A 25,863-nucleotide genomic window follows, 5' to 3' on the forward strand; every position below is an offset into this window, starting at 1 on the left:
AGCTCTTACCGACAGAAACCGGGACTTATCTTACCAGGTTACGGTTTGCCAACCGTCTAGGGTCCAACGGATATGATCTAGAGCCCAGCAGAAACGCTGTAGATGATTTCGTGCTGTTACCAAAGGCACCCCCGTCGGCCGATGGCTCCCATACGCCATTAACGCCAAATTTCGCTGCACCCCCCTACCCCACACTGATTTCTGCGGTTATTTCACGCAGTGTTGCTTCTTGTCTGTTAGCACCGACGGCTCTACGCAAACCCAGATGCTCTCGGTCGTTAAGTGAAGGCCGATAGGCACTGCGTTGTCCGTGGTGAGAGTTAATGCCTCATATGTGCTATTCTCCGCCTACTCTTGACACTGTGCATCTCGGAATATCGGATTCCGTAAGCATATCCGAGAGGAAGTGTCCGATGCGTCTACCTCCAACTGCAATTCCGCGTTTAGCCTCTGTTAATTCCGGCCACAACCAGAGCCACGGTGGTCTGCCCGTCGCGTCTTTGTCGCCTGAAATGCATTCTTGACTAACATCAGCTGACCACGTCCAATCTCAAAGGTGACTAACGCTCACGACCCTGACAGCGTGTATTCAAAGCAAACCTGATTTGCATCCTCGTAGTGATGCTACTGGTGCCACTCTTACGCGATTGCCGCCAGATAGAAATAGACAGCTTCTTTCAGATGTATACTACTGGACATTAAAATTGATACACGAAGAAGAAATGCAGATGATAAACGGGTATTCGTTGGAAGAATATATTATACTAGAACTGACATGTCGTTACATTTTCACGCAATTTGGGTGCATAGATCCTGAGAAATCACTACCCAGAACAACCACCTCTGGCCGTAATAACGGCCTTGATACGCCTGGGCATTGAGTCAAACAGAGCTTGCAGGGCGTGTACAGGTACGGCTGCACATGCAGCTTCAACACGATACCACAGTTCATCAAGAGTAGTGACTGGCGTATTGTGACGAACCAGTTGCTCGGCCACCATTGACCACACGTTTTCAGTTGGTGAGAGATCTGGAGAATGTGCTGGCCAGGGCAGCAGTCGAACATTTTCTGTATCTAGAAAGGCCCGTACAGGACCTGGAACATGCGGTCGTGCATTATCCTGCTGAAACGTAGGGTTTCACAGGGATCGAATGAAGGGTAGAGCCACGGATCGTAACACATCTGAAATGTAACGTCCACTGTTCAAAGTGCCGTCAATGCGAACAAGAGGTGATCGAGACGTGTAACCAATGGCACCCCATAACATCACGCCGGGTGACCGGCCAGTATGCCGATAACGAATACACGCTTCCAATGTACGTTCAGCGCGACGTCGCGAAACACGGATGCGACTATCATGATGCTGTAAACTGAACCTGGATTCATCCGAAAAAATGACGTTTTGCCATTCGTCCACCGAAGTTCGTGGTTGAGTACACCATCTCAGGCGCTCCTGTCTGTGATGCAGCGTCGAGGGTAATCGCAGCCGTGGTCTGCTAGCTGATAGTCCATGCTGCTGCAAACGTCGTCGAACTGTTCGTGCAGATGGTTGTTGTGTTTCAAACGTCCCCATCTGTTGACTGAGGGATAGAGACGTGGCTGCACGATGCGTTACAGCCATGCGGATAAGATGCCTGTCATCTGGACTGCTAGTGATACGAGGCCGTTGGGATCCAGCACGGCGTTCCGTATTACCCTCCTGAACCCACCGATTCCATATTCTACTAACAGTCATTGGATCTCGACCAACGTGAGCAACAATGTCGCGATACGATAAACCGCAATCGCGATAGGCTACAATCCGACCTTTATCAAAGTCGGAAACGTGATGGTACGCATTTCTCCTCCTTACACGAGGCATCAAAACAACGTTTCGCCAGGCAACGCCGGTCAACTGGTGTTTGTGTATGAGAAATCGGTTGGAAACTTTCCTCATGTCAGCACTTTGTAGGTGTCGCCACCGGCGCCAACCTTGTGTGAATGCTCTGAAATGCTAATCATTTGCATATCACAGCATCTTCTCCCTGTCGGTTAAATTTCGCGTCTGTAGCACGTCATCTTCGTGGTGTAGCAGTTTTAATGGCCAGTAGTGTAGTAACACGCCTACCAACTTTCATTTATGTCTCACAACGCCTTCTGGTGTTGCGATTTTTTTTCCGTCAGTATACTAGCTGACAAAAAAAGTTGAGCACACAGAAAAGACGGTCGGATGTCAGTGTAATTTCGCACACGCACACACCATCAGCGGGTATGCAAATAATTAGACCTGTGACAGGTAGAACGGCCACTGCAGTGCATTATTGTTTGTATTTAGCGTTGCTGCCAGGCCTGGTATGCTAAATGAGAGGCGTGATTAGTGTCAGACGTTGAGTGATCGCTGTGAAGGAGACGTACTCGTGTGAGGCAAAAGTTATCATCACCTGACAAAGGTGGCATCATTTCCTGTCGAAACGTGTGGGACGTCCCCCTCTGACAGTGGCCAAATGTCGGGTCTCAGGGGGAAGCAGAGGGCACGCACACCCGCCGTGAACGTTCTCGCCGCCATTTTGCCCACAAAGCGCGTCGTAGCCACTTCACACCTGCGCCTGAAATACTAGAACAAGCTATTGACTCCCTACAACATTCTGTGCAATGCCGCACCATTGGTAGGAAACTAGCAGCAGTCGGACTAGCGAATTGTCGTCCCGGTGTGTAGGCCGCCGTTAACACCAGACGACTAACGGCTGCGTCTGTGGTAGCACCTTGACCGTGCAGCACCCACTGCTCACGTATGGCGTCGCGCTGCCTTCGGCGCTGGGTCGCTCTTCTCCAAACTTTGCCGGACAACCATCGTCCTTGATTACGGCGGCAAACTGCGGAGATGTCCCAACCTTCCAGCCTTTTGCAGAGTTTAACGAAATTTTACTGTGTATAAATTTCGTTAAAGAATTTCATTTACTTTTATAAGTTAATTTTCTTTACCTTACTTTCTTTGCGTGAGAACTTTGTTGTACAACCTCTCTCTTATTTACGTGTGGTAATAAAACTTTTCACTTTCAATGAATTACGTACATTTACAAATTACGTGAACTCATATTAACTGATTAAGAATATTTGGTTGAAAATTAAATTCTTTACATCATTCGGCCTTGGCACACATTTTCTAAATGCAGTGGATTTTTTTTTTGTTAAATATTTTTTACTGAATTCTTTCCCGGCGTCAGCTTTTGAACACAAGATTATCACTATTAGCAGAAAATGGTTAATTATTACCAAACCAACATTTAATTACCACCGATCAAACCTACTTCGCTATACATTAAAGTTATTTGAAAGAACCAAAATTGTTAAATTTCAATGTTAACTATCCGTCTAAGAATGCACAAATGTGTAACTATTTTTTTTTAAATCTCAGTCAGTCTCTGGATCGCTGTAAAAGAAGAACATTCTCTTAGTTCACTGTTAATGTTTATCTATCTGTTCCCGATTTACGGGTTTGGTTGATTTTTCCTTTAGCGGAACAATTTTTTAAATGTGCCGCCGCTGCAAATCGATCGGTCGCGGCACAGCCCAGCAACACCGCTAAAAAATGCTGAAAACTCTTTAAAGAAATATTATAGATGACATGGGCAAGCTAATTTACATTAATAATACACACTTTTTATAAATTCTGATATATTTAGATCAAGCAATAATTCAACTCACATTAGTTCGTAATTTCTCCTTCAATGGCGGTTAAATCTAGATACAGACAAATGACGTCTCCCCAATCACCAAAAAATATCGATACAGCTTCCTACCGCTTTCAGCTCTAAACGAGGAAGACCAAAGAATACATAGTGCATTGTGCTTTTATAGTATTGCTGACTATTAACATTTCTTTGTAATTTCACGACGTTATTTTCCTCTGACTGAATTTCACATCTCTTATCTCAGATATTGACACATTTCGCAATTACATATTTAATATAGAAATATTACCATCCTAAATACAGAGAGAATATTACTACAAAAAATATTACAATAATAACAAATGTCTTTTACGCAAAATTCAATAATATTTTTTGTTAAATAATTACATTATATACAAATTGCTCAGAGTGGCGTATATGGTACAAATAAATTTCAGTTTGTTAATGTGTGAGTTTGCCAGGAAACGTTACAAGAGGCATCCCGGTGATACCACTTGGCGTGATGGTGTGAGCAGCCATCGGGTATGACTTCGGGTCACGTCTGGCGGTGACTGAGGAAACTGACGGCAGAATGGCAATGATGATGATGATGATGATGACGATGATGAAGATAGTGGTTGGTTTGTGGGGCACTCAATGACGCGGTTATCAGCACCTGTACAAATTCCCAGTCTTTTTCACAGTCCAGTCACGCCATTTTCCTGAATGATGAGGACGACACGAACACCCAGTCCTCGGGTGGAGGAAATCCCCGACCCGTCCGGGCATCGAACCCGGGACCCCGTGATCCCGAGGCAGCGAAGCTAACCTTTGGATGTCATAGACGTCAGTGTCCTCATTATTAGCACTCGTGCGACGGTATCTTCGTGCCATTTTTCAACAGTACAATGCTCGCCCACACATGGCACGTGTGTCTCTACGAACAAGTGTGACAAAACTCACATGGGGCGACACACGCTGCACGCCAAGAGACTACTGTTCACTCAGACGGAGAAGATACCTTCGTGTGGAAAATGCGTAGATTGGATGAAACTGGCCAGAGGACTTCCACATGCCATGCGTCGAGGTCTACTCCATTTAGCTGATGCACAGTTTGCGTGGTAAGCAGAGTCAATGTAAGCTTTAGTTTGAATGAATAAAACACCTGTGCAATGGAAGAGGATAGTTTGGGTTTCGAAAATAGTAGAAATATGTTGGAGAAGTCAACAGACAAAAGCAACCTATGCCTGGATAACATTATGAGATATCCTTACGAACTGCACAGGGAGACCTACAGTAAACTTTGGAACATCTGATCTCAAGAATGGAGTTGTGGAAGAAAAAACACAGATATTTTCTCTCAAATTTTGTTATTCTCTGGTAAAAAAAATTAAATGAACGTGGGAAATGGTTTTCGTTGACTACAGTTCCACTAGTTGAAACATCACTGCTGCATTTCTGTACTTCTTTTATCATAAATAAAACGCAGAGCCTTCGTCTTAACAGCACTTTAAACAAAAACTTCCTTAGTGGCGTTTAGTTCTCTTGTATGACGCCTAGAACGCACCAGATTTATTTTCTGATTTGTCCCATATTTTACAGTGATCAGGTGAGCAGCATTATTCTCTTCTGTACTTTTATAAGAATACCTGTCAGGTTTTTGGTTAGAAATAAGTTTATGTAAAGAAACGGCAAGATGGTTATTTTGATTCAGCTGACAAAAGTGTGATGTTTGACACATAGGGCGTTTCACATTTCGACTCATCACAATACGAGCATTTAAGCGTGTTTTTGTTAATGAAAAGCCGCGCGGGATTAGCCGAGCGGTCTTAGGCGCTGCAGTCATGGACTGTGCGGCTGGTCGCAGCGGACGTTCGAGTCCTCCCTCGGGCATGGGTGTGTGTGTGTGTGTGTTTGTCCTTACGATAATTTAGGTTAAGTAGTGTGTAAGCTTAGGGACTTATGACCTTAGCAGTTAAGTCCCATAAGATTTCACACACATTTGCACATTTTTTGTTAATAAAACAGCTTAGAATGTGTCACTAAATTCGCAAATATTGTTCTGCAGTGCAGGAGCAGACGTCATGCTGTTGATCAAAACATATGTCTAAATGAAAATATTAGGCATCTGAAGACGGACATGGTAACCCGGAACCGGTTATGCCACTAATATAATAACAACAAGAATAAAAATAATAAATGCACGGTAGACGCGTATAATATGAGAGATTCAAAGATTCCGTAAACTTAATACTATCCTCGCATCAATGGAAATATATGTTACAATAAGAAACAATATGCTCGCTGTGGATAATGATCACAGCGACAAATGTTTAAATTTTTTATGCTACGGTGGGCACCTTGATTGCTTCATCTTTTAGCTATTTTCGAGAGCAACAAAACGTAAATTTCGTGCCTCAGTTTTGAAGCTCGCGATGACAGTGACGACATGTAGCCGTTTCCAAGCAGCGCACATAGGAAATTTCGTGTTTAGCACTCGAGTCCCACCGGAAAATGCCTTTAAGCCGAAATTCCAATATAGGATTTTAAAAATAGATACAGTAGTCGGAGGCGACCATGAATGTGTTTCAATTCGACTGTGAACCTCCCACAAGGAAAAACTTGGTATGCATACGACAGCTTGCTTACTTAATACACACTCCTGGAAATGGAAAAAAGAACACATTGACACCGGTGTGTCAGACCCACCATACTTGCTCCGGACACTGCGAGAGGGCTGTACAAGCAATGATCACACGCACGGCACAGCGGACACACCAGGAACCGCGGTGTTGGACGTCGAATGGCGCTAGCTGCGCAGCATTTGTGCACCGCCGCCGTCAGTGTCAGCCAGTTTGCCGTGGCATACGGAGCTCCATCGCAGTCTTTAACACTGGTAGCATGCCGCGACAGCGTGGACGTGAACCGTAAGTGCAGTTGACGGACTTTGAGCGAGGGCGTATAGTGGGCATGCGGGAGGCCGGGTGGACATACCGCCGAATTGCTCAACACGTGGGGCGTGAGGTCTCCACAGTACATCGATGTTGTCGCCAGTGGTCGGCGGAAGGTGCACGTGCCCGTCGACCTGGGACCGGACCGCAGCGACGCACGGATGCACGCCAAGACCGTAGGATCCTACGCAGTGCCGTAGGGGACCGCACCGCCACTTCCCAGCAAATTAGGGACACTGTTGCTCCTGGGGTATCGGCGAGGACCATTCACAACCGTCTCCATGAAGCTGGGCTACGGTCCCGCACACCGTTAGGCCGTCTTCCGCTCACGCCCCAACATCGTGCAGCCCGCCTCCAGTGGTGTCGCGACAGGCGTGAATGGAGGGACGAATGGAGACGTGTCGTCTTCAGCGATGAGAGTCGCTTCTGCCTTGGTGCCAATGATGGTCGTATGCGTGTTTGGCGCCGTGCAGGTGAGCGCCACAATCAGGACTGCATACGGCCGAGGCACACAGGGCCAACACCCGGCATCATGGTGTGGGGAGCGATCTCCTACACTGGCCGTACACCACTGGTGATCGTCGAGGGGACACTGAATAGTGCACGGTACATCCAAACCGTCATCGAACCCATCGTTCTACCATTCTAGACCGGCAAGGGAACTTGCTGTTCCAACAGGACAATACACGTCCGCATGTATCCCGTGCCACCCAACGTGCTCTAGAAAGTGTAAGTCAACTACCCTGGCCAGCAAGATCTCCGGATCTGTCCCCCATTGAGCATGTTTGGGACTGGATGAAGCGTCGTCTCACGCGGTCTGCACGTCCAGCACGAACGCTGGTCCAGCTGAGGCGCCAGGTGGAAATGGCATAGCAAGCCGTTCCACAGGACTACATCCAGCATCTCTACGATCGTCTCCATGGGAGAACAGCAGCCTGCATTGCTGCGAAAGGTGGATATACACTGTACTAGTGCCGACATTGTGCATGCTCTGTTGCCTGTGTCTATGTGCCTGTGGTTCTGTCAGTGTGATCATGTGATGTATCTGACCCCAGGAATGTGTCAATGAAGTTTTCCCTTCCTGGGACAATGAATTCACGGTGTTCTTATTTCAATTTCCAGGAGTGTATTTCAAAATCGCGCGCATATAAACGGGGTTCACCGGTGCTCAAACCTTGGGCTATATTTTTGATAAAATGGTAGGGTCAGGTGTTTTGGATAGTCCTTGTCCAGGGACTATTTACACTCCTGGAAATTGAAATAAGAACACCGTGAATTCATTGTCCCAGGAAGGGGAAACTTTATTGACACATTCCTGGGGTCAGATACATCACATGATCACACTGACAGAACCACAGGCACATAGACACAGGCATCAGAGCATGCACAATGTCGGCACTAGTACAGTGTATATCCACCTTTCGCAGCAATGCAGGCTGCTATTCTCCCATGGAGACGATCGTAGAGATGCTGGATGTAGTCCTGTGGAACGGCTTGCCATGCCATTTCCACCTGGCGCCTCAGTTGGACCAGCGTTCGTGCTGGACGTGCAGACTGCGTGAGACGACGCTTCATCCAGTCCCAAACATGCTCAATGGGGGACAGATCCGGAGATCTTGCTGGCCAGGGTAGTTGACTTACACCTTCTAGAGCACGTTGGGTGGCACGGGATACATGCGGACGTGCATTGTCCTGTTGGAACAGCAAGTTCCCTTGCCGGTCTAGGAATGGTAGAACGATGGGTTCGATGACGGTTTGGATGTACCGTGCACTATTCAGTGTCCCCTCGACGATCACCAGTGGTGTACGGCCAGTGTAGGAGATCGCTCCCCACACCATGATGCCGGGTGTTGGCCCTGTGTGCCTCGGTCGTATGCAGTCGTGATTGTGGCGCTCACCTGCACGGCGCCAAACACGCATACGACCATCATTGGCACCAAGGCAGAATCGACTCTCATCGCTGAAGACGACACGTCTCCATTCGTCTCTCCATTCACGCCTGTCGCGACACCACTGGAGGCGGGCTGCACGATGTTGGGGCGTGAGCGGAAGACAGCCTAACGGTGTGCGGGACCGTAGCCCAGCTTCATGGAGACGGTTGCGAATGGTCCTCGCCGATACCCCAGGAGCAACAGTGTCCCTAATTTGCTGGGAAGTGGCGGTGCGGTCCCCTACGGCACTGCGTAGGATCCTACGGTCTTGGCGTGCATCTGTGCGTCGCTGCGGTCCGGTCCCAGGTCGACGGGCACGTGCAGCTTCCGCCGACCACTGGCGACAACATCGATGTACTGTGGAGACCTCACGCCCCACGTGTTGAGCAATTCGGCGGTACGTCCACCCGGCCTCCCGCATGCCCACTATACGCCCTCGCTCAAAGTCCGTCAACTGCACATACGGTTCACGTCCACGCTGTCGCGGCATGCTACCAGTGTTAAAGACTGCGATGGAGCTCCGTATGCCACGGTAAACTGGCTGACACTGACGGCGGCGGTGCACAAATGCTGCGCAGCTAGCGCCATTCGACGGCCAACACCGCGGTTCCTGGTGTGACCGCTGTGCCGTGCGTGTGATCATTGCTTGTACAGCTCTCTCGCAGTGTCCGGAGCAAGTATGGTGGGTCTGACATACCGGTGTCAATGTGTTCTTTTTTCCATTTCCAGGAGTGTATTTACGTTAGATATACCAGACCAGTTCAAAATATTTAATTAAAGATTCCATTAGACGGCCGAATCCACAAGCCACAGACAGTAGAGGTAACTTTACACCACCCTTGCATTGCTTCAGTGATAACTGATTTGCGAAATAAAGTAACATTACAAATGAAAACTGAAAGTGGCGATTTTACAGGTACTGTTCAAAACACGGTACCAACGTTCCTGCTAGACCAGCAGCAGCAGCAGCCTAGCAGACTGACGCTCGCCCCCTACTATTCCAGACGGAGCTGGGATGGAGATGAGCTCGGCGTGGTCGGAGAGGCCTCCAGAGCTGACGATGGCGCTGGTCTCCGGCCTCCAGCAGGACGGCGACTCCGCACTGGGGGACGACTCGGCGGGGTCTGTCAACGCGACGCTGGCGCCGCCCAGGTGAGTTCCAGCAGCGGCCTGCCTGCTGAACCTCTCAGAAATCGCTTGCAGGAGACTTCCTGACCCAAAGAGCGCGCCTTGCCCAGAAAACAATGCATCTGGAGGACACCCCAACTGGAGGGGACTACACTGTCTGTTCCAAATGAGATTTCGTTTCGATTCATCACCTTCCCTTGCATTTCAATATACAGCCCAACTTCACGAGTACGAGGCACCGACATAGCACAAACGGCCACCTCTCTATTCGTGTCTGGTGGGAGGAAGGCAATGACGTACTGCCTCTATGGGACCCTGAAAATTGTGTACAGTTGATGGCATGCACCAAATAGTCACATCCGTTTATGTGGACGTCATTCACGGGCGAATTCATCGAACGTAACCAAACGGAGTGTTACAGAACCGTTAGTATCAGAATATACGTTAATGAGCTAGTTGGCAACGACGAGAGCTCCCTTTTCACCCGCACTCCTGCGGCAGGTGTGTGGTTCTTACCCCCTCAGGAATGTTCGCAACCGTCGCAGCACAGTTTCATTGCACAGTTTCATCGCCATCGCATAAATGGTGTGGGAACACTTAGAAGACGAACAAGCAAATACAGTAGTATAATTGAATCAATTGCAGGTTCTTGGTGGAACGCTGTAAATTAGCTAAACGAACATTGTTTTTTGCCTTGTTTCAAAAATTTTATTATGGTTACTGCACAACCTAGGTATCGGGCTATAACCCTACTCGAAAATGGGCTTATAACCCGAAACCTAGGTTGTGCAGTAACCATACTGAAATATGTGAACCAGGCAAAAAAGCAGTTTGATGGCTCTGAGCACTATGGGACTTAACATCTATGGTCATCAGCCCCCTAGAACTTAGAACTACTTAAACCTAACTAACCTACAGACAGCACACAACACCCAGTCATCATGAGGCAGAGAAAATCCCTGACCCTGCCGGGAATCGAACCCGGGAACCCGGGCGTGGGGAGCGAGAACGCTACCGCACGACCACGAGCTGCGGACAAAAGCAATTTAAGTTTAGTTATCTATACAGTATTAATTTTTATATAAGGCGCGTCTGAAAAGTTCGAGGGTGGTCTCAGAAAACAGAGGAAACATAAGTACAAACACAGTACCGTTACTGGCCTTCAAAGTAATCACCGATCGGTTGCAGAGCTGCTGGAAATGTCGGCAAACACTCCTTGTAGAATGACTCGAAGCACGGTGTTCACACATTGTTGGGTACCCTCAACGCCTGCGAACATTCGTGAACAATAGTGTTTACACTGTCCTCGTTTATATTCAGCTCTTCTGCTTTGATTCTCAATGACAGCTGCCGGCCAACCACAAGCTTCCGTCACACTGACGTCATTGCAAAAGGGAGCGCTCAATGGGGCAACAAGTTAACGTTAAGTTTTGCTTCAAATTAGAAGACACGGCGGTGGAGACTCACGTAACGTTAGTATAAGTGTACGGTGTTGAAGTAGCCAGTAAACTTTAGGGACTGAAACGACCATGTGAAGAACGAACCGCACTTGAATCAACCGGCACAATCCCACACAACGTCAAACGAGTGCTTGCAGATGACCGGCAGCTGTCTTTGAGAATGGCAGCAGTAAAGTTGAAGATACGGAAGGCCAGTGTAAGCAGCGTTCTTCACCAACATTCGCAGACGTTATGCGTACCCAACAACGCGTGATCAAGGTCTTTCGAGGATCACACAGTTTCGTTTACAATTACGACCCCTGTCAGAGGTGCGTTGTAGCTAATAATGATTGTTCTGGAGCCAGTGGAGGTGTTTTGTTTGTAACCTTCGTTTCCTTTATTTTCTGAGACCACACGCCTAACTTTTTCAGTTGCGCCTAGTATATTAGACTCTCCCTGACACCCCTTGTGTATGGATGTGTACACGTCGATCATACAGCTGTATTTGTGTCTCTGCAATATTTCCTTTCCTGTCCAAGTTGAACAGCGGTACGGGAGCGTGGCTCCCTCGCTTCAGCCCAAGCAGGCTCTGCGTTGAAAGGCGACGCTCGTAATTCTGAAACGAATGTCTGTCGATCGGCGTGCGTCGCGCCTACACACACACACACACACACACACACACACACACATCTCCAATGGAAATGAAAGAGCGCAGACGTGTTTATGCCTGCGCGCGTAGGCAGGCGTATGACGTTCCCTATAGTCGGATCCATCCATCTCGCAGACTCATAAAAATGCCCCCAGTGCGCGGCGGCGTTAAGGGCGTTCTATCGTAAACATTCGCCTGCTTTCACTCTGATTCACTGTACGACAGCAGCACTAGTCAATCATTCGCGATAGTAATTTCCATTCACGCACGAAGAAAGCGCCTGCAAGTAAATCTACACCGCCTTTCTCTGACGCACTCTGCAGTCTGCAGTAGAACGACGAATAAATGCCACCCCTTTTCGAAAATGAAAAACAATCTTCGGTCCTACACCGAAACGGGGACTTTTGATTCGCGTACCGTTTGTAGCACTGTGAAACTGTCACCGTGAGCTACCGAAACAATCGTCGTTTAGCAATACTGGAGCAACGAACGCACTGCACAATGTTTTCCGTACAAAGTTGTTTGCAAAAGCAATGCTAGTTTGGTTCAAATGGCTCTGAGCACTATGGGACTTAACATCTATGGTCATCAGTCCCCTAGAACTTAGAACTACTTAAACCTAACTAACCTAATGACATCACACACATCCATGCCCGAGGCAGTATTCGAACCTGCGACCGTAGCAGTCGCGCGGTTCCGGACTGCGCGCCTAGAACCGCTAGACTACCGCGGCCGGCCAATGCTAGTTTGCAAGAACTTTTTTTTGCTTCAGTCCCTTCATCAGTTCTTGAGGCACTAAAAATGTATAAGCATGAAACGTGAAATTCGCAAGATGCAAACTCTTCGTAATAGTACAATAGAATAATTCCTTTTACTTATTTAGCACTGAGCTTCACCCAGCTTTCGATCTGCGTATGACATTAATTGTTTTGCTTCGGATCCAAACGAACTTCAGCAAAGGATTTACGAACTGAACATGGCGAGTATTCCGCGGAAGCCACCCAATGGTGGATGGCGGAGGGTACTTCACTTGCTTCCCTCTCCCACAACCCACCCCCACCTCCCCCCTCCTATAAAACGACTGCTCGCAAACTCTAATCTCTGTAGTTTTATCTTCATGTCATTTTCGCGGGACGTAATTAGGAGGGGGAAAACACTGGTTGACTCTTCCACGAACGCACGCTCTCGTAAATTTAATAGCGAAACCACACCGTGATGCGCGATGCCTGCGTTGTAGCTTCTGTCACTGCATTTTGATTATCATCTCCATGACACTTTCCCGCTTAGTAAACGAACCTGTCTCGAAACGCGCTGTTCTTCTTTGTATCTTCCGTATTTCCCCTATCATTCTTACATCTACATCGATACTACGCAAATCACATTTAAGTGCCTGGCAGAGGGTTCATCGAACCACCTTCACAATTCTCTATTAGTCCAATCTGGTATAGCGCGCGGAAAGAACGAACAACTATACCTTTCCGTACGAGCTCTGATTTCCCTTCTTTTATCATGGTGATCGTTTTTCCCTATGTAGGTCAGTTTCAAATAATATTTTCGCATTCGGAGGGGAAAATTGGTGATTGGATTCTTGTGAGAAGATTCCGCCGCAATGACAAACGCCTTTGTTTTAATGATGTCCACCCAAAATCCTGTATCATTTCAGTGACACTCTGCCCCCTATTTCGCGATAACGGTTTTATGCTTAGACAGACGATCAGTATTCAAATTTAGATAGACTGAGGATTTTTTAAGCTACTTGCTTCGTAGGTAGACTATGATTTCTGATGATTCTGCCAGCAAATAATGCTGGCACCTGCCTATCGTGCGATTGTTTCATCTAGTAATTCCACTTTAATCGCTGCGTATGCTCAATCCCAGACTGACTGCAGTGACTGTTAGACAACCGTGCAGTCCATCGACAACGGCTGCTTCCGCTTGTTGATGTCCAGAACATTACGTGCGTTTATGTTGAGAGCCGACTGCGAATCCCTGCACCAGCAATCGACTCTCTGCAGGTGTTGGCGCATTTTGCCGCAGTTACCTGGCGTTACGACTTTTCTGTACATTCGCGAAGAGCATCGTGGAGTACTCGACGTACATGGTGATTCATTTAAGCGGCATAGCTCAAACATTTTCTGAACAGTTTAAGATAAGTAATTCTGTATTCACCTACATGAAATGTGATAAATTCCTGACTAAATGGAGTACAGTCTCTGTTGAAAGTTATGTTAATTACCGACATAGGAGTATCAACTTCCTTTTTTGAAATCAAATTGTAGTCATTTCTACAGCTCGTGTCTTAGGTCTAAGAAAAGACAATTCGACGACGTTTCAATCTTCAAAATCCGATTAGTAGTTTCCGAGAAATTACAGTGTTTTTATTTTAAGATTTATCTGTTTTGAACATGAAGCGAGTTACTGTCTTGCGCAGACGTTTGCGATTTCATACCCAAATAAGGAAATACTTTAGGTCAGACTAGCTGCTCCCAGCTACGCCTGGTGTGGCTCATCAGTCTGGTTAAGTGGAAAAGAAAGAAAACAGAAAGCACACTTCTAACTGGATACACGCCCTGATTTCCTCCTCTCCCCTGTCTCTTCCCTTCTCCCCCTCCGCCTCTTCTCATCCACGTCTTCCTCCTGTCCCCTTTCTTTCTCCATCTTCTCCTTTCCACTTTCTATGTCAGTTTCCTTCCCCCCTGTGTACGTCTTCTGTTCCCCTTCTCCCTGACCCTGAACCTTCTTATTGTCATTACAGATTCAGATTTCTTAGTAGTTCTAGTAATAAGCCGATAGGCCATAAACACAACTTTCCTGTTTGGTATGTTTAGAACCGTAACGAGTAAAAATTTGATGTAAATCCGTCGAGTACTTTTTTAGATTTTTGGTGACAGGTTCTCCTGCTTTATATATTTCATATGTATTAATATATTAAAAATATATGGCTCATATCAGTCCAAACGTTGATAAACGTATTGTGTAAAACTTCGAAGTAAATCAACTTTTCGACATTTCTGGTAATGTCTCCCTCTTATATGTCACATATTAATTTATATATTATACATATTAAAAATAGGTCTACATCTACATCTACATCTACATAGATAATCCGCAAGCCACCGTACGGAGCCTGCCGGAGGTTACTGTACGCTGTACCACTACTTGTCATTTTCCCTCCTGTTCCAATCGCAAATAGAGCGAGGGTGTCCTAATTTCTCGTATCTTATCTTCATGGTCCTTAGGCGTGATGTATGTTGGCGGCAGTAGAGTCGTTCGGCAGTCACCTTAAAATGCCGGTTCTCTAAATTTTCTCAACAGCGTTTCTCGAAAATAACGTCGCCTTCCCTCCAGGTATTCCCGTTTGACTCACCGAAGCATCTCTGTAACACGTGTTGTTCCAAACTACCGGTAACAAATCTAGCAGCCCGCCTCTGAATTGTTTCGACGTCTTCCTCCAATCCGATCTGGTACGCATCCCAAACACTCGATCAGTACTCAAGAATAGGTCGCACCAGCATTCTGTATACGGTATCCTTTCCAGGTGACCCACTCTTTCCTAAAACCCAAAAAAAAAAAAAAAAAAACCGAAGTCGATCATTCGCGTTGACTTGAGATTTCTGTTTTTGCATTCGGAGAATTTTAGGAAAGAGTGGTTCATCTGTAAAGGAGACTGCATATAGAATGCAGGTGCGATTCATTCTTGAGTACTGCTCGAGTTTTTGGGATCCGTACCATTTGCCACCGGTAGGTTCGAACAACGTGCAAAAGGTACTTCCAACAGACTTTGCACTTAACCTCCAACCTTTTCGAAACTCTTGCTTGCTGACATCTCTCACAAAATAACGAGGTGAGAAACGCCGATCGCTTACTGCATACTCGCTGTTTATGCAGTAAAACTCCAGCTTTATGCACGAAATTTTAATTTACGAGGGCCGATCAATAAGCAATGCAACACATTTTTTTTCTCGACCAATTTCGGCTGAAAAAATGTGGAACTTACTGTCGAACATCGTCGTCGAATATTCCCGCTTCAGCCCCTATAGTTCCATGAACTTCCGATAAGTTGCGGAGCTATACGTAGCCTTCAAAACGGGAGGTGCGTCGCAAGCAGAGAACTGTCATCGAGTTTCTTTTGGCGGAAAATCAGAGAGCGCACATACTCACAGGCGCTTCCAGAATGTCAACGGAGACCTAGCAGTAATTAGCGTGATTACCGAACAAGTGACAGTGTCTGTACAGAAAGATACAGGAGTTCATTTTTCTCTTACTCCATTCGCTATTCGAGCAAACGAAGGTACGCAGTGCCTTCTCCGAGGCGCTGTAGGACTGCGTGCGGAGTGTGCGAGCGGATAATATGTAGATGTAGATGCAGATGTAGATGAACGGGTTGTACCTTCCCGAGGAGTAATTAGCTCTCTCAGCCAGACAGCCGGCTGGCTACGCACCGATGCAAATGGAGGCTACACTGTCGCCTGCACGCGCCCACGGAGGACTGAACTGCGCGTTGTGCTGTAGACGCGGCCCCCTGTTCTGTACATATGTATGAGACGCGCGCTAATGAACGCCTCCGCCTTACATATATGCATCCGCCGCCGCTGGCTCCTTTATCTGTGACTCCCCCCACGCGTTACCGTCTCCGCTCTCCTGTAGCACGGACAATGGCTTCGGCGGTGTCATTATTGTCTTCTCACAGCCTCCGTACACCGCTAGCGTACCTAGCCGTTCGGAGCTGCTCCGAGTAAATTGCCAGTACGTCTACACTACGTCTAGTGCAGAGAAACTGCCGTCCGAGCGGTGACATTCTATTCCGTTGCGGTCTTTTGTAAGTCGGTGTCTGTACGTGTCACGATCGCCAATCTTCCCCATAAATAAATTAGTGCCTAACAAGAAATAGGTCGTTAGTTTTTAGCATCTCAGCCCACTATCATTTGCTGCAGATTTCATATATCCATTTATAGACTACATCAACACTGCACGAGGCGTATTCCAAAACTAAGGTCTGTTTGGTCAAAAAAAAAAGCTAACCTCATGATAAAAGGTTTTTGCTGACAGTAATAGTTTCCGACATATCTACTTTACTTTTCCACATAACCGCCGTTAACATCTACCCACTTGTGTACGTTGCACCAGCTTCTTTAACCCCTCTGCCTGGGCCTGGAAACTGAACCAGTTGGTAGCGCCAGTCTCCACTTCATCGTCGTTTTGAATTCGTTGTCCACCCAGCCACTTTTTCAAATGCGATAAGATGAAATAGCCACTTGGTGGTAGGTCGGGACTGTACGGAAGGTGCTCAAAAAGTTCCAAACGAACATACTGAATCTTCTCTCCTTGGTTTTGGCAACGGTGTGAGGGCGTGTGTTGTAGTGATGGGGGATTGTGCCGGATGACAGTTTCCTGCGGCGTCGATTTTGGATCGCACGTCTCACTCTGGTTAGTGTTTCACAGTGTACGTCAGCTATAACGTGACTCACTGTCCATGAAATCAATCAAAAGGACGCTCTAAGTAAGAGAGATTCTTCAATGAATTTTGCACAGCATACGAAGAGCACTTACAGGTGAATGAAACTCTAGAATTTTCCGAATCTATTGAAAAACTGTTATAAAAATTGAGATAATTAAGTATAAAATTTCAGTTTTTTATAAACATGAAATTTAAAATGTAACAGTTCATTCAGTTTTTCATAAATTAAATAAATTCTAGAGTTTCATACACCTATAACTATGGTTCGTATGCTGTACAAAATTCATCGAAGAATCTCTCTTACTTAGGAATAAAAAGTGTACCTATAGCAACAAATTCAGCCAGTAGTAAGTGAAAAAATGATGAAATTTCACACGTAAAAGAATGTATTTTGTTACTTTTTGAGCTGTCACTGGTATGAGTATTAATCCTGAATCCTTCCTCGTCAGGCTGTCAAAGTTTTATGAATTTATTTGTAGAAGTATAGACAGTGGAAATTAAAATGTCCTGTGGTGCCTCTCCCGCTCCAAGTCGGCTCGTTTGACGTCCTATCCCCCCTTAAGTGCTTCTCTGAAAATTGACTCTCCCTAAACTTTGAGAAAACACAGTACATTAAGTTCTGTACAACATATTGTCTTACAAGCAATTGATGTAGCACATGTACAAGAGTCAGTAAACAGAGTAGACTGCTACAAATTCTTGAACTAAGAGAAACATATTACCTAGCTACTCAAAAATATAAGATCAGATGCTTTTGCTCTTCTTATAATTCCTAGTCCTGGAAACAAAGTAGTCAGCCTCCCGTCATATTTGGCATATTTCCACACCATAATGTCTTATGGAACGATTTTGTGGTGTAACTTAGAACTAAAGTACTCATTGCACAAAAGCAAGCAGTAAGAATAATACGCAGTGTTCACTCACAATAGTCACGTAAGTACCTCTTCAACGAGTTAAGAATTTTAACTGCACTGTCACAATACACATATTCACTAATGAAATTCGTCGTAAATAATCCATCACAATTTAAGAAAAATAGTGATATCCATACGTACAATGCTAGAGGAAAAAAATGACCTTTATTACCCGTTATTAAAACAGTTAGTGGCTGAGAAAGGAGTCAATATGTAGCAACAAAAATTTTTATTATTTGTCAAACTGCATAATATGTCTGGCAGGAAGTAAAGCAAGCATTAAATCTAACCTAAAATCTTTTACTCCTTCTATTTAATGTACGATATTTTATTTAATAACTAGTAGACTGTAATAAAGCTGGTTTTTTTTTAAGTGTTGCTCCGCAAGTAAAAAATAATATGTTCGTGAATGTTAACGGTAATCGTGTATACAGGGTGTTACAAAAAGGTACGGCCAAACTTTCAGGAAACATTCCTCACACACAAAGAAAGAAAATATGTTATGTGGACATGTGTCCGAAAACGCTTACTTTTCATGTTAGAGCTCATGTTATTACTTCTCTTCAAATCACATTAATCATGGAATGGAAACACACAGCAGCAGAATGTACCAGCGTGACTTCAAACACTTTGTTACAGGAAATGTTCAAAATGTCCTCCGTTAGCCGAGGATACATGCATCCACCCTCCGTCGCACGGAATCCCTGATGCGCTGATGCAGGCCTGGAGAATGGCGCATTGTATCACAGCCGTCCACAATACGAGCGCGAAGAGTCTCTACATTTGGTACCGGGGTTGCGTAGACAAGAGCTTTCAAATATCCCCATAAATGAAAGTCAAGAGGTTTGAGGTCAGGAGAGCGTGGAGGCCATGGAATTGGTCCGCCTCTACCAATCCATCGGTCACCGAATCTGTTGTTGAGAAGCGTACCAACACTTCGACTGAAATGTGCAGGAGCTCCATCGTGCATGAACCACATGTTGTGTCGTACTTGTAAAGGCACATGTTCTGGCAGCAAAGGTAGAGTATCCCGTATGAAATTATGATAACGTGCTCCATTGAGCCTAGGTGGAAGAACATGGGGCCCAATCAAGACATCACCAACAATGCGTGCCCAAACGGTCACAGAAAATCTGTGTTGATGACGTGATTGCAAAATTGCGTGCGGATTCTCGTCAGCCCACACATGTTGATTGTGAAAATTTACAATTTGATCACGTTGGAATGAAGCCTCATCCGTAAAGAGAACATTTGCACTGAAATGAGGATTGACACATTGTGGGACGAACCATTCGCAGAAGTGTACCCGTGGAGGCCAATCAGCTGCTGATAGTGCCTGCACACGCTGTACACGGTACGGAAATAACTGCTTCTCCCGTAGCACTCTCCATATAGTGTCGTGGTCAACGTTACCTTGTACAGCAGCAATTTCTCTGACGCTGACATTAGGGTTATCGTCAACTGCACGAAGAATTGCCTCGTCCATTGCAGGTGTCCTCGTCGTTCTAGGTCTTCCCCAGTCGCGAGTCATAGGCTGGAATGTTCCGTGCTCCCTAAGACGTCGATCAATTGCTTCGAACGTGTTCCTGTCGGGACACCTTCGTTCTGGAAATCTGTCTCGATACAGACGTACCGCGCCACGGCTATTGCCTCGTGCTAATCCATACATCACATGGGCATCTGCCAACTCCGCATTTGTAAACAGTGCACTGACTGGAAAACCACGTTCGTGATGAACACTAACCTGTTGATGCTACGTACTGATGTGCTTGATGCTAGTAGTGTAGAGCAATGAGTCGCATGTCAACACAAGCACCGAAGTCAGCATTACCTTCCTTCAATTGGGCCAACTGGCGGTGAATCTAGGAAGTACAGTACATACTGACGAAACTAAAATGAGCTCTAACATGGAAATTAAGCGTTTCCGGACACATGTCCACATAACATTTTTTGTTTGTTTGTGTGTGAGGAATGTTTCTTGAAAGTTTGGCCGTACCTTTTTTTAACACCCAGTACATACGAGGGCTGCCCAGAAAGTAATGCACAGCATTTTTTTTCTCAGTCTAAAACAATGCCTCGAATGCGAAGCGTTACGTGTGTGTTATCTGAAGTCTCCCGAGTGAGCGCGCCAAGTTTCAGTCACTTCCGACAGATAGCGTAGCTGTGGGACAGTTTGAAAATTGCGTCTGTAGGTACTTTACAAGCAACGTGCCGTCGTTGAATTTGTCACTGCAGAGAAAGACACTGCTGGGAATATTCACAAACGCTTGACCAAAGTCTGTGGAGCATCTGGTGCCGACAGAAGTACAGTTAGTCGCTGGGCACGGAGGGAGAGATCTTCAGAAGGCGGTTCGGAGGAGATCGACGATTTGCAGCGGTCGTGGAGACCGTACACGGCTTTCACACCTGACATGTTGCAGCCCCCTCGGACTTCCTCTTGTTTGGGCCATTAAAGGATGGCACTCGTGGAAGACATTTTGAGGACGATGAGGAGGGGATTCACACAGAACAAAGATTCGTTCCGCGCTGGAGGAAGGCCATAGAACAGAATGGAGATTACATGGAAAATTTGGGTGTGTAGATAAAACATCGTTCTTTCGTATGTGCAATTCTCATTATGTTTAAAAAGGACTGTTGAAGAAAAAATGTGGTGCATTATTTTCTGGGCAACCCCCGTACTCGTAAATTATTTTGATAAAAGAATCTTTCGAACGGTGTATGGATGATGTAACTAACTAACCACTGAGCCACCAAGTGCAGTACGCACATCTAAATAGAGATGCTGACGAAGCCTAGGGACGTGTACGTAGCCAGCAGGAACTGAATACGGATGTCTGTTCATAGTAAAGCGTATAGCACACACCTCGCACCCTGAAATGGTGCTCTCCAGTTAGGGCAGTGCAGTGCAGTCCTCGCACACTGCAGAGATTTACGCGGTTGGCGAGTTTGGAATCATAAGTAGCGGTCCCCGGTGTCACACGGAGGGAGCAGAGGGCATGGAGAGGGGAGAAGAGGGGTGCAGACTCAGCAGCTAAATTATTCATCTCTGGCCACAGCTGTGGTTGGAACGCCTAGTATGAGGCAAACCTCATTTCCTGAGTCAACATCTCTTCCCCCATCCCGCTCCCATATGGCGAAACCTGCTGACGTCAATATCAGCCCCACACCTCAAATCCAGAACTGCCACTACGCAAGAGACACGCACATGCCTATCGGCGAACAGCGATCCAGTTTGCAGTTTGAGATGGGGGATACTTTCGGTGATACAACCACCCACTCTATGCCTTCACCCTTCCTGTTCCAACATTTTTTGTGTTCATACAGTGTGATGTACCCGTATGTGGCAGAGAGAAGCACATTGCCTGATTCTCCTGGGAATGACTGCCCTCTCTGCGACGCACAACGCCTCTCCTGAAGCAGCTGTCACTAGAGTTTGTCGAGCAACTCGGCAGTGTCGTTGTGTGCCAGCAGAATGAACACGTGACGGCTTTGCATTCTCTGTCTTCTACATTCATACTACCTGGTAAGGATGCAACAGCTATAGCAGTACTGAAGAACTGGTCAAACGAGTAGCAGGAAGTCACTTATTGTTCAAATAACTTACGGGTTTGCTGCCGGGTGACGTCATCGACCACCGCCGATATTTCGACAGGAGCACACCCTGCCATTCTCAAGGCACAACTGCAAGCAGGAAGCAATGAGCAAGGGAATTTAATACCTCGGTTCACAGAGGAGAAACAAGGAAGATCCCACACGGGGAACAAGTAACCGCAGAGTCAAGACACAACCAAAGGTAACCAACATCATAAATATCGATAGTGACTATTAATCTACAGGTGAGGTAGCACTAATTCTGTCCCTCTGTTTTTTTATGAGAGACAGAGCCGGATTCCAAGCAGAATTTAAACAAAATCCACCATCTCCGTTTACAAGGTTGCTTGATAGTTTGATTTCAACAGCTTCCTTAATAACGCTATCCAAATAGCTGGACGTGCAAGCCAGAATCTCCATGTTGTTGTATTCCATAGGATGACCGGTGTCAAGGCAATGTTCTGCAATGGCGGATTTGCTCGGCTGTTGTGAACGTGTGTGACGCTTATGTTCAATACACAGGTCTTCCACAGTCCTGATTGTCTGACAATCCACGAATAATGGCGGTTCGTGCAGCTCTCGACATGGACGGGTATTACATTATTGTCTGTTCCAAGCGACGGTTGCTTTACGCGCATGCGCGTCCTCTGCGCTTGAAGAAAGCGTATTTACTGCAAATTACGTCTCTCGCTTGCTTGTGGAGAATTTGTCGCTTACCACCACCATCAGCAGTGACGAATCACAGCAAATGGAGGTAAACTCACTAAACAACTCGTTACGATCACTTTTGATTCCCAAATTGGCAGCGGCATTCGACGCAGAGCGCTCAGAACACTACTGAACGCTCATTGGCTGTCAGAGAGTGCGTGACGTAGCTGCTGACAAGGGAACCTCCCCATCGCAGCCCCCTCAGATTTAGTTATAAGTTGGCACAGTGGATAGGCCTTGAAAAACTCAACACAGATCAATCGAGAAAACAGGAAGAAGTTGTGTGGAACTATTAAAAAAATAAGCAAAATGTACAAACTGAGTAGTCCAATGGCAAGACAGGCAACATCTGAGGACAGAGTAAGCTCAGGAGCGCCATGGTCCCGTGGTTAGCGTGAGCAGCTGCGGAATGGCAGGTCCTTGGTTCAAGTTTTCCCTCGAGTGAAAATTTTACTTTCTTTATTTTCGCAAAGTTATGATCTGTCCGTTCGTTCATTGTCGTCTCTGTTCACTGCAATACGTTTAGTGCCTGTTTTGCGACCGCACCGCAAAACCGTGCGATTAGTAGACGAAAGGACGTGCCTCTCCAATGGGAACCGAAAACATTTGATCGCAAGGTCATAGGTCAACCGATTCCTCCACAGGAAAACACGTCTGATATATTCTATACGACACTGGTGACGGCATATGCGTCACATGACAGGAATATGTTGTCGACCCACCTTGACGAATGGGTAGAAAGATTCTTCTACCTTGCCCGATTTAGGTTTTCTTGTGGATGTGATAATCACTCCCAAAAAAGTGATGAAAACATAAGAGTTTGTCACATAAACTGCAACAAATGAATGCAACAGTTTCACAGTCGCACAGTTTTCCCTGTACTCTGTCAAAACATATGTTGTAACGTTTTCAAATTTTTCCGTGTGTAGACCGTCAAATCCTGCATATGTCCAAGCAAATCTGAACATGTCCTGGAATTTAGGAGAGCGAAGTTGATTATGTGTGAGTGCCTGAACTTCGATAATTGACACACGATCACGAACAGATAGTAGTCTGAAAATAAAAAATTTAAGATTTTTACTCGAGGGAAGACTTGAACCAAGGACCTCTCGTTCCGCAACTGCTCACGCTAACCACGGGACCACGGCGCTGCTGAGCCTACACAGTCCCTGATGTTGCCTATCTTGCACATGGACTACTCAGTTTGTATATTTTGCTTATTTTTTTCATAGTTCCACACAACTTCTTCCTGTTTTCTCGATTGATATGTGTTTAGTTTTTCAAGGACTATCCACTGTGCCAACTTATAACTAAATCTGAGAGGGGTGCGATGGGGAGGTTCCCTTGTGAGAACAAGCCGAAACTCGACCGCTATCGTTTGTGACTGTAACTGCATTACTACGTTATCGGTTCCTTTTCGGTCGCTCTGGGGGTCACTCCCAGTTATTTCACGCTCGTTGCTCTATCGATTTATCACCAGTAGTGGAAATTATCACAAACACACTGCATGACAAAAAATAGTGAAGCACCCAGAATAAATCGTTGGATGTCAATGTAACTTCTACACATACCCATCATCAGTGGATATGTAGGTGGTTCGATTTGTACTCTCAGTTCTCTGTCAGCATGTTTGTTTTGCATACGCAAAAACATTGCTGAGATGGTCAACAAAGCCCATTAGAGTTGTCCATGTTTAGCGGCGTTACCAGGCCTGGTAGGTATGTAAAGGATGTGAAGAGCATCAGATGTTGAGTCATCACTGTGAAGGGCGTGGAGATGCCGCGTACTCGTGTGAGACAGCATTATCAGCACCCATCAGTTCGAAACGGGCCTCACCTCGTGGCCAGCTGGTCGAATCGTGCCGTGACCAGATTTGTGGGGCATTCAGATGTGAGACTGATGCAGGTCTCCACGGAAATGTGAGGGCAGTGTAATCTCCCCCCTCCTTCCTAATTCCAGTTATTGTCTACAATAAGCAAAGTCTTTTATGAAAAGTTTGAGAGGAGCGAAGACTACAATAAACTTTCTAGTTTATTTTGCTTTTCGTGTAGGTTGGCTCCAGTTATTCTTGTCTAAGGGTGTGATTCTTGAAGCTGAAATTCTCACATTTTAGGTCCCCATGGTTGAGCTGATCTAAATAAATCTGACGATTGTTGTTGCAGAATTTCTGTTGCTAACTTACACTACTGAGCATTAAAACTGCTACACCACGAAAATGACGTGCTACAGACGAGAAATTTAACCGTAGAAATAGCAGTTGACCAGCGTTGCCTGGTGAAACGTTGCTGTGATGCCTCGTGTAACGAGGAGAAATGCGTACCATCACGTTTCCGACTTTGATAAAGATCAGATTGTAACCTAGCGCGATTGCGGTTTATCGTATCGCGACGCTACTGCTCGCGTTGGTCGAGATCCAATGACTCTTAGCAGAAAATGGAATCGGTGGGTTCAGGAGGGTAATACGAGACGCTGTGCTGGATCCCAACGGCCTCGTATCGCTAGCAGTCGAGATGACAGGCATCTTATCCGCATGGCTGCAACGGATCGTGCAGCAATGTCTCGATCACTGAGTCAACAGATGGGGACGTTTGCAAGACAACAACCACCTACACGAACAGTTCGACGACGTTTGCAGCAGCATGGACTATCAGCTCGGAGACCGTGGCTGCGGTTACCGTTGACGCTGCATCACAGACAAGAGCGCCTGCGATGGTGTACTCAACGACGAACCTGGGTGCACGAATGACAGAACGTCATTTTTTCGGATGAATCCACGTTCTGTTTACAGCATCATGATGGTCGCATCCGTGTTTGGCGACATCGTGGTGAACGCCCATTGGAATCGTGTATTCGTCATCGACATACTGGCGCATCACCCGGCGTGATGGTATGGGGTGCCATTGGTTACACGTCTCGGTCACCTCTCGTTCGCATTGACGGCACTTTGAACAGTGGACGTTACATTTCAGATGTGTTACGACCCGTGGCTCTACCCTTCATTCGATCCCTGCGAAACCCTACATTTCAGCAGGATAATGCACGACTGGATGTTGCAGGTCCTGTACGGGCCTTTCCGGATACAAAAAATGTTCCACTGCTGCCCTGGCTAGAACATTCTTCAGATCTCTCACCAATTGAAAACGTCTGGTCAATGGTGGCCGACCAACTGGCTCGTCACAATACGCCAGTCACTACTCTAGATGAACTGTGGTATCGTGTGGAAGGTGCATGGGCGCTGTACCTGTACACACCATCCAAGCTCTGTTTGACTCAATGCCCAGGCGTATCAAGGCCGTCATTACAGTCAGAGATGGTTGTTCTGGGTACTGATTTCTCAGGATCTATGCAGTCGAATTGCGTGAAAATGTAATCACATGTCAGTTCTAGTATAATATATTTGTCCAATGAATACCCGTTTATCATCTGCATTTCTTCTTGGTGTA

The 25,863-nt window shown here is 46.2% G+C and overlaps 1 protein-coding gene across 2 annotated transcripts in view; it reads left to right on the plus strand.

The window, feature by feature from the left end:
* LOC126106484 (G-protein coupled receptor moody) overlaps positions 1-25,863 on the plus strand; it is a 501,560-nt gene that overhangs the window by 313,453 nt on the left and 162,244 nt on the right. For both annotated transcript variants that reach the window (XM_049912785.1, XM_049912786.1), the window contains one exon: positions 9,538-9,685. In XM_049912785.1, the coding sequence (XP_049768742.1) occupies positions 9,549-9,685 (137 nt within the window). In that variant the 5' untranslated portion in view covers positions 9,538-9,548. The remainder of the gene's footprint in view (positions 1-9,537; positions 9,686-25,863) is intronic.

The sequence above is a fragment of the Schistocerca cancellata genome, chromosome 10, assembly GCF_023864275.1.
Source record: "Schistocerca cancellata isolate TAMUIC-IGC-003103 chromosome 10, iqSchCanc2.1, whole genome shotgun sequence".
NCBI lineage: Eukaryota > Metazoa > Arthropoda > Insecta > Orthoptera > Acrididae > Schistocerca > Schistocerca cancellata.